A 12282-nucleotide genomic window follows, 5' to 3' on the forward strand; every position below is an offset into this window, starting at 1 on the left:
TGGACACATGCTTTCAGTCTGCTTCAGTCAGAGAGAAAAATTTTCAGATTTTTTATAGAGCCTCCACAGCAAAGAAAATTAATTCTATGGAGGAAACCCAGCTACAATGAAGTTTTTAAAGCATTACCTTTAACTAGTCAAGGATTTCCATATAATTCTGCTAAAATATGTGGACAAGACTACAAATTCAACTGCTAGTATGGTTTACAGCACTGAAAAAGATAAATCACTGCAATTTAAAAATTAATGCAACCAACCTGATAGCAATATGAATGAGACAAGCAATTTATCTCCCTAAGGAAACAGATAAATCTAATCCAAGTTATAGATAAAGTAAGTCTTGAGGAAAACCAACATTTAGTATTTCCTTGCAGAAGATTGTTCCGGGTACAACCTGCTGGTTTTGTGCGTTAGGAAGCGAAAGTACACAAAAAAATTGCAAATCAGTATTTAAACTCATTGCCCTTGATTATCTCCTTAGCTACAACATTTTGCAATATTAATGTATATTTTTAGTTAAAAAGGAATAAAATGTATCCCTCAATAAACCACCAGAGGCCAGTTCTCAGTTGTGAATAGTCATATCTTCTGCAATTGGCACGTTCATAGGCCTTTAAGGCCATTAAGGCCTTTGAAGCAGTCCCCCAATAACATCCTTCTCTAAATTAGAGAGACATGGATTTGATGGGTGGACTGTTTGGTGGATGAGGTATTAGTTGGATGGTCACATCTAGAGGGTAGTGGTCAATGGTTCAATGTCCAGATGGAGATCGGTGACAAGCAGTGTCCCTCACGGGTCCGTACTGGGACCTGTACTCTTTCATATCTTCATCGATGACATAGACAATGGGATCGAGTGCACCCTCAGCAAGTTTGCAGGTGATACCAAGCTGAGTGGTGCTGTTGATATGCCTGTGGGATGGGATGCCATCCAGAGGGACCCGGACAAGCTCAAGGAATGGGCCCATGTGAATCTCTTGAGGTTCAACAAGGCCAAGTGCAGGGTCCTGCACCTGGGTCGGGGCAACCGCTATCAATACAGGCTGGATGATGAATGGATTGAGAGCAGCCCTGCCCAGAAGGACTTGGGGGTACTGGTGGATGAAAAGCTGGACATGAGCCGGCAATGTGCGCTCACAGCCCAGAAAGCCAACCATATCACAGAATCACAGAATCACTAAGTTAGAAAGGACCTTCAAGATCATCAAGTCCAACCATTAATCCAGCGCCACCATGTTCCCTAAACCATGTCTTGAAGTGCCACATCCACACGTTTTTTTGAACACTTCCAGAGACGGTGACTCCACCACCTCCCTGGGCAGCCTATTCCAATGCCTGACCACCCTCTCAGTGGAGAGGGGGGTCATATCCTGGGCTGCATCCAAAGCAGCGTGGCCAGCAGGTCGAAGGAGGTGATTCTGCCCCCCTGCTCTACTCTGGTGACACCCCACCTGGAGTCCTGTGTCCATTTCTGGAGTCCTCATCATAGGAAAGACATAGACCTGTTGGAGAGAGTCCAGAGGAGGACCACCAAAATGATGACAGGGCTGGAACACCTCTCCTATGAGAACAGGCTGAGAGAGTTGGGGTTGTTCAGCTTGCAGAAGAGAAGGCTCTGGGGAGACCTTATTTCAGCCTTCTGGTCCTTAAAGGGGGCTTATAAGAAAGATGGGGACAGACTTTTCAGCAGGGCCTGTAGTGATAGGATAAGACATAATGGTTTTAAACTAAAAGAGGGCAGATTTAGACTAGATACAAGAAAGAAATTTTTGATGGTGAAGGTGGTGAAACACTGGCACAAGTTGCCCAGAGAGGTGGTAGATGCCCCAACCATGGAAACACTCAAGGTCATGTTGGATGGGGCTCTGAGAAACCTGATCTAGTTGATTATGTCCCTGCTGATTGCAGGGGGTTGGACTAGATGACCTTGAAAGGACCCTTCCAACCCAAAGATTCTATGATTCTATAGATTTTCCCCTAAATATCTCCATTTTTGTTTCTTAGACCGCCTGTGGCACATTTGTTCCCTTTGAAATGCTCTGATTCTAGTAAAAATAATAGTAAGATATGGGTTGTTTATATCATAGTTTGGAGGCACAGAATTATATTTTTCTCATGTATACAGTTGTTATAGTCTATGTATGAATTCTAGAGCCATTCCTGCAGTTGACTATGCTAAATCCCATTGAGTCAGCTATAATCATTCCTGAGTGGATGCTTTAGAATCGAAGATGCAGAATTTAGGACTCTGAAGATAAACCCCGTGAATGCACCTGCTAATTCTATTCAGTAAGCCTAGATGATCACTTACTAGCAATTCTAAATACATGTTCACATGGATTTTGAATTGTTTTGAGGCCACTTCTTCTTTTGACTTAAAGTATATGCCTAACGTATTCTCTCAGTAAGTCTGGACTTCTGGAAAGGGCTGAATGAAATAGACATGTTATGCTATATTAGACACCAGTTGTCCTGGTTCTAGCCTCCAGGCAGGGTCAGTGCTGGATGGGTTTAATGCAATGTGTTTGGGTTAAACATATGAAAGGAGTTTTTGTGAAGGACTGCTGAGATCACTAGTTAGAAAGGAGAATTTATAAAGAGGAAAAAAAAGACAGCTATGATTTTTATCATGGAAGGTGACATGAAGAAAATCTTTTCATGAATCTTCATCATTTGGTCGCACTACATGGGTCACAAGTCACTCTGCTGTACTTACAAAGCTGCAAGTATTCTGAAACCTGTCCATATCCCAGAAAATAATGTGAATACAAATTATATTAATAATTTTAATTTAGAACTTGATAAGAATTATATGAACTGACTAAAAGTTTCCCATTGTTTAAGTTGATATGTATTTTGCTGAAAATCTACTTTGCAACTAATTGTAACAGTGAAGTGTATCCAGCATATCACGTTACTTTATAGTCAGCTTTATGGTAAAGCTGAGAAAAAAAAATGGGTTTTCCTAGATATGCAGAAATATTGTGGTGATGAAGTTCTGGACATATTGCTGGTACTATTATTGGAGAATGCATCTTGAACCCTGAACGTCTCATGTTTAGCTCAAAAAAAAAAATGCTTTGTACTCTTTACTCATAACTACAAGCATACTTGGCATACACTTCTCATATATTTGAAGTTTGATATGTACTGAAATTTGTTTTTGAACTGGGAGGTATTAATTTCCCTGTACTCTTTAAATAATATTTCCTTAGTGGCTCACAGATGTAAAACCTATGCAGCATGCATAATGTTTGAATTTGAGGCAATATATACAATACTGGAGTGAGTTTTTCAATCCTTTTATTTCCTAGACATTTTTTGGTTCACAGGAAGAAACACTTTAATGAATCTTCATCGCTTGGTTGCATGACGTGGGTAACAACGCACAAGTTAATAAGTTAACTAATTTAGTCATCCAAATAGTTCATTATAGGAAACAGCCACTCATTTCTGAAAGCTTTGTTCTTAGTTATTAAATACTAAATAAATATTAAATATTCAATACTAATAGACACAAACAAAATATTAAGCATTTCATAGTAAAGATGTTAGGAAGCTTTTGAAACAGTATACTAACAATTAATTTTATCCTAAAAGGTTCATTTTACTAATGACGATTTCTGAGGCCATTGGTTTCCACTAGAAACTGAACCCTCCTAAAATGTGTGCATTTGAAACAATGATGTTCCTTGTTTGCAGATCCTGAAGAGAAAATGTACAAAACCCCACTATAAGAATGCAAGCCATTGTTGCATGGCAATTTTTTATGCAACTGATGTTTTATATATCAATATATATATTAATCCTATGATTAATTTTTAACTAGAATTGCATGCTATGTGTGATGTAATTATTTTTCAGATTGAACAATAGGTTTATGAAATTATCAACCCCTTCATCAATATGTTGGTTTTGGAAATGGATAGTCACATTTTAAGTAAATTTGTTTCAGTAAATTTTCTTTCAATTGCTTTTGCATCACTGTACACATTTTCTTTTGCCTTCTCTTTCAAATATAAATGATTTATCAAATATTTTAAACTATTGCTATTTTACATGTCCTCCATCTCAGAATACTTCCAACTGCTCTTCTTTGGTTTTTGCGTATGAAATTATAACATCCAATATAACATTAACTGGCTCAGATTTATAAATATTTCTTATTAAAAAAAGAAGTTGTTCTTAAGGCTTTTTATCAGAAAATTAAAAGTTTCACCTATAGTTCAATTGGGAATTAATTTTGTGTTCCCCTTTAGATAAGGATAGGCTTCTGCATATGATTACATATCTGTAGTTTGAAATCACCTTTCTTATGCCAGTCAGCACTGCCCAGGCAAAGCATTCTGAGTATCTAACCTCATATTTAGTCACCATAAGTCTCAGTGCTGTGAGCTTTTACATACCGAAGCACTTCGGATGAAACCTGTGGGTTTTCTTTTGGGAGTAAGATTACATGCATGTAATATTATTATTTAATTAATATTAAGTTAATATTTTTAATTTTTTCCAGCTGTGAACATTAAATATAGCTTTAGATGCACATTTTCGGGTGTTGTTTATCCTTAATGTGTTTGTTTCTACATTCTCACGTAGAATGGGAAAAGCCCTCCACCAGCTATGTGGTCTGAGACTTAATTCATTATCTCTATGTCATTTTGAGAATATAAGGCATTAAATAGCTTATTACGTGTTATATGAAATACCCTTGAGGTAGTCTGTGCATCTGCTCTGGAAATGAGATTGATGAGAAGTATTGCTTAAAAAAGGACAAATTCTCCATTTGGTCTGATCATGTTTTTCATGATGTATGAGCAACGATCAGCAAAGTAGACTTAAAACGAATGGAGACCTGTATTAGGTCTGCATTTTCCCCTTTTCCCTTTCTCCAAAATTGTCCCCTTTTTTGGAGGTGTACAAAGCTGAAAAAGCAGCTTTACCGTCTAACTGTAAGTCGAATCAGGAGACATGAGGAGAATAAAAGAAAAGAAAATGAAGAAAAGATTGTACCCAGGCATTCCTTAAAGTGGGGTCTGGACGGAAGGAGGGCAATAATCAAAAACTTTCTGTGGTCTTTGTTTTCAAGGTGTGAGCAGTGTCTCCCACAGTCTTTGTGTCTCTTGTTACAGAATGTCTGACAACAGCATAATCAAAAGCACTGAGCTTCAGTAGTGTTAAGTTTACCTGCTTGCTTTGAGCAGCTCCAAAGCAGCATTAATTGTGCAACCTGAAATCATGGTCTGTATCTAAATGAATATGCAGGTTAGGGACGCGGAGAAGAGAACAGCTCTCTGCACGTTATGAATAAAGTAGGAAGTGTGTGATCAGCTGCTGCAAATGTTGTTGCAAGTTCTTAGCAAACCCTCTGTAAAACCCAGAGGGCTTCCCAGATCGTGCATGTAGAAATGGTGTTTTGCAGTAAAACTGAAAACCGATGTTGCATTTGCAGAGTAGCTCAAAAGCATTTTGTTTTATAAAGTATGCTTTTTTAAATACTTTTTTATACAAGTATGCAAATCTTTTGACCATGTAACTGCTTGAAGAATCCTGAAGTCCTTTTTTAATAAAAACTAAATAAATTAATTAAGAAATTTTAAATTCTAGGCATTTTTTTCCTGCAGAATATTTGAAGTCTCCTTGCAGTAGCTGATCATTGTCAGATTTTCTTTACATTAATAAAAGCAGAAGGGGTCAGCACATTATCAGTTGCTCACTGCATCAGGGGTCAAAGGGAATAATGTCTTGCCAAAGGCCATTCTCTACGCCAAATAAAGAGGGGGATGGTCTGCTTTTTAGGATACGAAGTGAAGAAACAGTTTTTCCCATGTACGTGCCTTATTACGGAAGGGATTTTCATACATATGTCCATTGGTATGTATTTATGGTGAACCAGGTGCGATCAGAGTGAATTTGAAATGGAAGATAGTGTGGGATACATTGCTGTTCCATTCCAGTTTTGTTTAGCATGCAATCTGGAACCAGAAATTTCTGGTTTGAGGCAATGGATGGCTTAGATGCTACAGCCTGATACCTTAAACATAATTAAGAGTTAAGCCTTTGCAGTTAAAGTCTGGACTGTGTAGAGGCTACAGGACAGGCTAATGGATTTGCAAGAGAGTGTGTTGCTGGTAAGATGCAACACAGTTGTTCTGAGGTAACTGGAATTTTTTAAGCACTACTGACTTTAAGAGCTGGTATACATTATTGCTGCAATCCAGACAAGGTGTGAGAAAAATATGAATAACTGAAGCCAGGCTGCCCTCTGCCAAGATGAGATAGTTTCCTACTACAAGAGAGGTATCAAAATTATTATTTGTCATTGTTTCCAGTTAAAATCTTTGTGCCAAGTAATAACATCCTATTGCAATACAGGTTGAAGCAATCATCAGGATTTGTATCTTCAGCCAATGGATGTTGAACTGCAGGTGTAAGTGCTAAAAACGTTTTGGGTTTTTTTTTTCTTTGTCTGCTTCAGTTCTGCTCAGGTTGATAATTAGATACTGTTCTTCATCTATGTGCCAATTTCTCATCCAAGCAGTGAGATACCCTGGTATTTAGGGAGGGGAGAGAGACATGTCATTTCAGCTTTGTCAGTACTGGAGCCCATATCACCATTGCACATGAGTTCAATTTATGTTATGATTTTGAAAAAGACTTGGGAGAACTGGCCCTGGCCAAAGTACTGGTTCCCGTAAGATTCATATCCCACCAAGTACTGCTTGTCGTATGTGTTACTCCAATAAAAACTCCAGGCACTGCTGGGCTTTCCCTTCAGTTTGCCACATATTTCTAGTATTATCGTCTCAGGACAGAGTAATACAGCATCTCAGGACAGCACTGAAGATTTTAGCAAGGTAAGAATGGATCTTTTTTCTCATCCTACCTTGAAAGCTGCTTTTGACTACACAGAATACATAGGGTTCCAAAAAGCTGGACTTATTTTAGGTTTTTTAGTAGTTTCCAACTTGACACAGGAAAGGCATGCAAATTATAGAGTACTGTTATATGCAAGTTAATATCTCCTGAGGCTGTTAGACACACAATATCTGGACACGATGAAAAGATGGGATCTTTCTCTGGATGTTATGTTAGCTACCAAAGAGGTATCAGTATTTCCCTTTCACAAGCTAGGAACGGCAAGGGACAAAGTGACAAGTTTTCCATCAAGACAATTTCAGTTTCCTGAACTTCCTGATAAATAAACATTCTCCAAGAATGTAGGTGACCTTTTGATCACTGCATGTATGGAAGTTGTCTGAGAAGGTTCCCCAAGAAAAAGAAGTGTTTGACGTGTTCTGTGAGCGGTTCTGCTAGAAATGCTGAAGCTCTGAGCATGATTAAAGAAGTTTAGTACCACAATCAGCAGCGTAATATTTGGTACTTTCATACAATATAATGTACTTTGGATATTATGTACATATAATATACTTTGGATATTTGGTACTTTCTATGGCAAGTTTCTCTTAGCTGCTACACAGCTGCACAGGTTTTGAGGAACTCATTCCTTTTTCATGTCTTCTTTCATTTCTTTGTGAAGTTTCTGCATCTGTTTCTTCAGTGCAGCCCAGCATGTGAAAAAGCTGAAAGTCCCAAGAAGAGAGAAGAGGCTATTTGGAGACTGAGGTGTTAGTGGTCAACGCTACCACACAGTGATGGTCCTTAACACTGTTTCCTGTCGTGAGGGTGCTTTGGGTACACGTGAAGCCAAGATGTAGTTTCAATTTGATTTCTTGTTCTGAGTGTCCAGAGCTGACTTCAGTTCTACTAACTGTGCAGAGCCTTTCCATGTCCTGCGAGTACCAAGTGTCTCAGGGATACAAAAAGATGGAGCTGAAGTCAAAAGGAAATGATCCATTAAAATAGGAAATTAAACACTACTGAAACACTACGATACCCTTGGCTCTGCAGGCTTTATTATAACAGCTTTTTCATACTGAGTGTCACCTTCCAAACTAACTCATCCCATTATTTTCAGTATTAGAATTAAAGCATTTTACACCCACATCAGCCTCAGTCCTAAGTGCAGGTAATTACAACTCTAAAGGCAGGGCAGAGTCAGTTCTAATAGCTAGAGAATAAAAAAGCAGTGTTTCCATTAATATGACGATCATGTAGTTATTGTTAGATTCCAGCAATGGGCATAAATTAAAAGGGAGAGGTTGGTTAGCCCTTATACTTAAAAATAAGCACTTAATCTAAAATGCATGTGGCATCCCTTCCCGGCTCATTTTCCTATTGCCTGGATTCGGCTCTCAAGAGACATCTGATGAAAGAAGTATTAATGCACAGAGATTGGGCAGAATTTTTACCTTAGTCCTACAAACTATCACAATGAAGTAACGCTGTATGATGACATAATGCATGTATGTATGTTGTGCATATACACAATACTGTATTAGGGTGACATAAATATAACCACAGAAAAACTGATATAGGATTCCCTATTAAAACACAAAAACTTGAAAGTGTAATTAATATGAATTAACATGGCTTTAATGAAAAAATATTTCTGGCTTCTTTCTTTGTTTAGAATCTGCTTAAAAGAATTCAACTGCAGATACATGCTTAGATTGTCAGTGCTATTCACCTTTATCAGGGACTTTAGAACAATAAGAGATTATAGCTGATAAAGTCTGTGGATGAATAAAGACTGTGAAGAGTTAAATGCAAAGAAACAGTCCTCAGACTCAGATACAACAAGAGCACAATCATGTGTCATCTTGGTTCATGTAAACAAAGTTTGTCTTTACTCAAATGCAAACATATGTGTAGAGTGAAGAAATTTGAACCATATCTGTGAAACAAGGTAGTGTAATAGCTTGGGAAAAAATCTAGACATCATAAACAACTCTACAGTTGAGTCAGGACAATGATGTGACAGAAAAGTCTAATGCATAACGATTGTCAGCTCTAACTCTAAATTCTTGAAGTTTTATTCTTAAGGAATCTTCATATATTTATGAAATTTTTGAATGAAATAATTTTTTGCTAATGTGCCTTAGGTTGATATTCAGTGTCTGCACTTAGAAAACAGGAGAATGGATGCTAATTGGAGAAAACACTGAAACCCCCTGGATGCAATCAGTAGAGCTATGCCCAGATGAAGAATGACTTGTCATTTTCATCACTGCATGTGGCAGACAAGTGCATGTTGTGTAGAATTCCAGTGCCAGATTTTTTACAATGCTGGAGAAGTTGGAGAGATTACAGAAATAACTACAAATTAATTGCTAGATGCAAAAAAGAATGCCTTGAGATGAAATTAAAAAGGCTCGGTCTTCAAAGTTATCAAAAAGAAATCTGAGATATTTGTTAAGTACAGTGGTATTAATACCATATGAGTAGAAAACAGTGGTTAATAAAAGGTTTTTGATCTAGTAAGCAAAGGTAGAAATAAAAGTAATAGAACCTGAAGCCTGATGAACTTGGAAAACAATAAGATGCAGATTTTAACAGTGAGTGAACTTAACCAAATAAACTCTGTAGTGGTACATTCTTTCCCTCATCTTCAAACAAGTGGGATATGTTTCTGAAAGACAAGTTTTAGCCAAAATGGTATTTTAGTAGATCTCTAGCTGTTGGGCACAATATAGGGGCAAGTATTTTAAATGTGATGTCTTGTAAAATACAAGACAACAAACAGAGAGGATGTCGTCATTGAATTGTAAGGGATGCAAAGAAGTTGTTTGGTCCATCCCTATGTGTAGGGTAGAAACAACTGTACTAGAACTTATTCATGCCATAAATTTATCCCAATTCTTCACTGTGGACCTCAAGCCATGGAAATTACATCTTCACTTTTAGAAAGTGCCTCCTCACAAATGCTGCTGGCCTTTAAACACATTACTTCTTGCCTTCTCCACCATGGAAATGAAGGGAAAAAAAAAATTCCTTCTTCTTTGCTAGAGACTTAGGTATCCATTTTGTTCTACCTCAGTCTTAGCACATTTCCCTAAGCAACCACCGTTTGTTCAGTACCTCCAGGAATTGATGTTTTATAGACCTCTAATCATTCTCACTCTTCTCCTTCAGGCTCTCTCCAGCTGGCACACATTAAACCTGATGTAGCCTTCTCAGTACTAAGTGAAATAATTGTTTCACTTGACTTCTGGGCCATACTTTTGAATAAAATGATAAAAAGATATGTGGTACTGTACAACTTTAATCTTGGCTTATCTTAAATTGTAAGGGTCTGCTTTTGCAAGATGAATGTTCCTTAATGACAACACCAAAGAATTTACCTGTGTCATCAGCAGTGTTGGGACTTTTAGTACCTTGCTGTTTAAGTAGTGGAGGACCTTAACAGGTTTCAAAGGTACTGTTGTTGACGTGTACATTAACAAGTTGCTCCAAGCAGCCATGAAGACCAGTTTATCCAGAAATTTTTGAGTTCTTCGTAAGTAAGAAGAAAAACTGTCAAAGCTTAATAATTTTGCTTTTATTTCCATCTGACACATGAGAGGTCCTTCTAATAGTTATCTATTCCCCTTCTTCTGTCTATCCCAAGGACAGAATTTCAGACTCCCAAGGATCTAGGAAAAGCTCTTCCAGTAGTTTTTCTAACTTTCAGTCACGATATTAAGCACTACCAAATATTTGTCATTGTTCTGTGTTTAAGCCACTTTTTTCCAACATGGTGAAAGTTTGTTTTTCTTGACAAGGTTTTAACCTCCACTATACAAGTGTGAACTTGAAGAAAGTCTCCAGAAGGGTGTTTTTTTCAATTGTTATTCGTTTTAACTGAACTGTGAATTTACTTTTTCCTTCTGCTTTCCTCTTCCTTAGATTTTGTTGGACTTCCCTCCATATAGCTGGGGACAATTATTTCAGGGTAGCTTTTAATCCACTCATGATTCTTGAAACAAAATTCTAGGTTTAACATCATGGCGTCCAAACAGTGATTTCATTTGGTTATGTTGAATAACTTCTCTCAACGCAAACTCTCACAGCAATGGCTACTATGGTTTGGCTGTGGCTTGTACACAGAGCATGAATTCAGTGTGGCGCACGCACACACCAGCCCACTCATATAATTATGGCTTCTCTGCCTGGTGCACTGCATTATCTTGTTTTTAAGGCTGCACCTGTTTCTTGAGAGTGTAACTTTTGTGCAGCTTCTCAAACTGCCACTTTTCCAGTATGGGATTGCTAGAAAATTAAGTCCAGCCTTTTACAATTTATATTACAAACATATTTGAAGATGTACAGAGACCTATACACCTCTTAATCAATGCCAAATTATCTCTTAATCTCTCAACCATTCCCTTGAAATTCTGTCTCTGAACAAGGAAAACTTCAACAAGACTGCATCAGTGCTCATGTGAAACTCTGGAGCTGGTCTTTTCAAGTGAACTGTAGAATTAAATGGTGATTTAGTTTTAAAGCACAAGAGCTTATATACTGGATGAAATGATGTTTTTGTGTCTTGTTTGTGTCTTTGCAAAGACATTTTCAAGGCCTTCTATAGGCATTACGTTCTTCTAGGCAGAGTCTCACTACTCTAGTAAGATAAGGCAGAAAATACACCTAAGAAGCACGTTCAACAAAATGTATTTGCTCTGTGGTATGTGCAGTAGTGGTTCTTTATCCTAATACTTCATGTAAACAATGAGGTTCCTTCCTCAACTGTTTGCTTGCCAAATTCAATCTGTTCTGCTTTTTTTCAGGCCCTAACAGTGAAGGTTTGAAACAGATAGCACCTCCCTCAGCAGCGCTTTCCCCACCTGCACCACCACCACATGCTGCTATGCAGTTGCCACCTCCTCCACCAGCTTCTCACCCATCCCTGCAGACCCCAGCAGCTCCCAGCCTGCCTCCCAGAAACATCAAGCCCAGCTCCGAAACAATGTAAGTGAACATAAACCCCAAGGTCTTAATTTTCTCCCCTTTTTCTGCCTATTACTTTGCTCATGCAGCAGCAGATTAAGACTGCAGATGACCCAGGTTTCTGGGGGAGTAAGGTGCTACATCACTTACCTTCCCGTGTCCTATCCTGTCGCTGGCCTGTTTGATTAGTTTTTATTAGCTTGAACCCTCCATCTATTCAGTTGTTTCCCTAAATTGTCTTATCCCTAACACTTTTTTCGTCCCTGTTGGTTGGGGGGAGGGAACGGACACCCGCTGGTTTTTTTTACAACTGGAGGGTTCAAAGACTTCATACACTGGTACAAAAACAGTTGTATCAATAACTGAAGTTTTCCCCTGCATTTTCCGGGGGCAGAGGGCCAGGAGGGCCAGGTCTCCCAGTCGATACCCCAGGAAGCAGCTCCACCAGCCGGCGGT

General features: G+C 38.3%; 1 protein-coding gene across 1 annotated transcript in view; it reads left to right on the plus strand.

The window, feature by feature from the left end:
- Window positions 1-11847, plus strand: part of LOC104628483 (FYN-binding protein-like) — a gene marked incomplete at its 3' end in the record, with an annotated part of 18843 nt that extends 6996 nt beyond the window's left edge. The window contains exon 2 of the mRNA XM_010297090.1: window positions 11667-11847. Coding sequence (XP_010295392.1) covers window positions 11667-11847 — 181 coding nt within the window. The remainder of the gene's footprint in view (window positions 1-11666) is intronic.
- Between the last annotated feature and the right edge of the window lie 435 nt (window positions 11848-12282).

Source organism: Phaethon lepturus, unplaced genomic scaffold (assembly GCF_000687285.1).
Source record: "Phaethon lepturus isolate BGI_N335 unplaced genomic scaffold, ASM68728v1 scaffold2271, whole genome shotgun sequence".
NCBI classification, from domain to species: Eukaryota; Metazoa; Chordata; class Aves; order Phaethontiformes; family Phaethontidae; genus Phaethon; species Phaethon lepturus.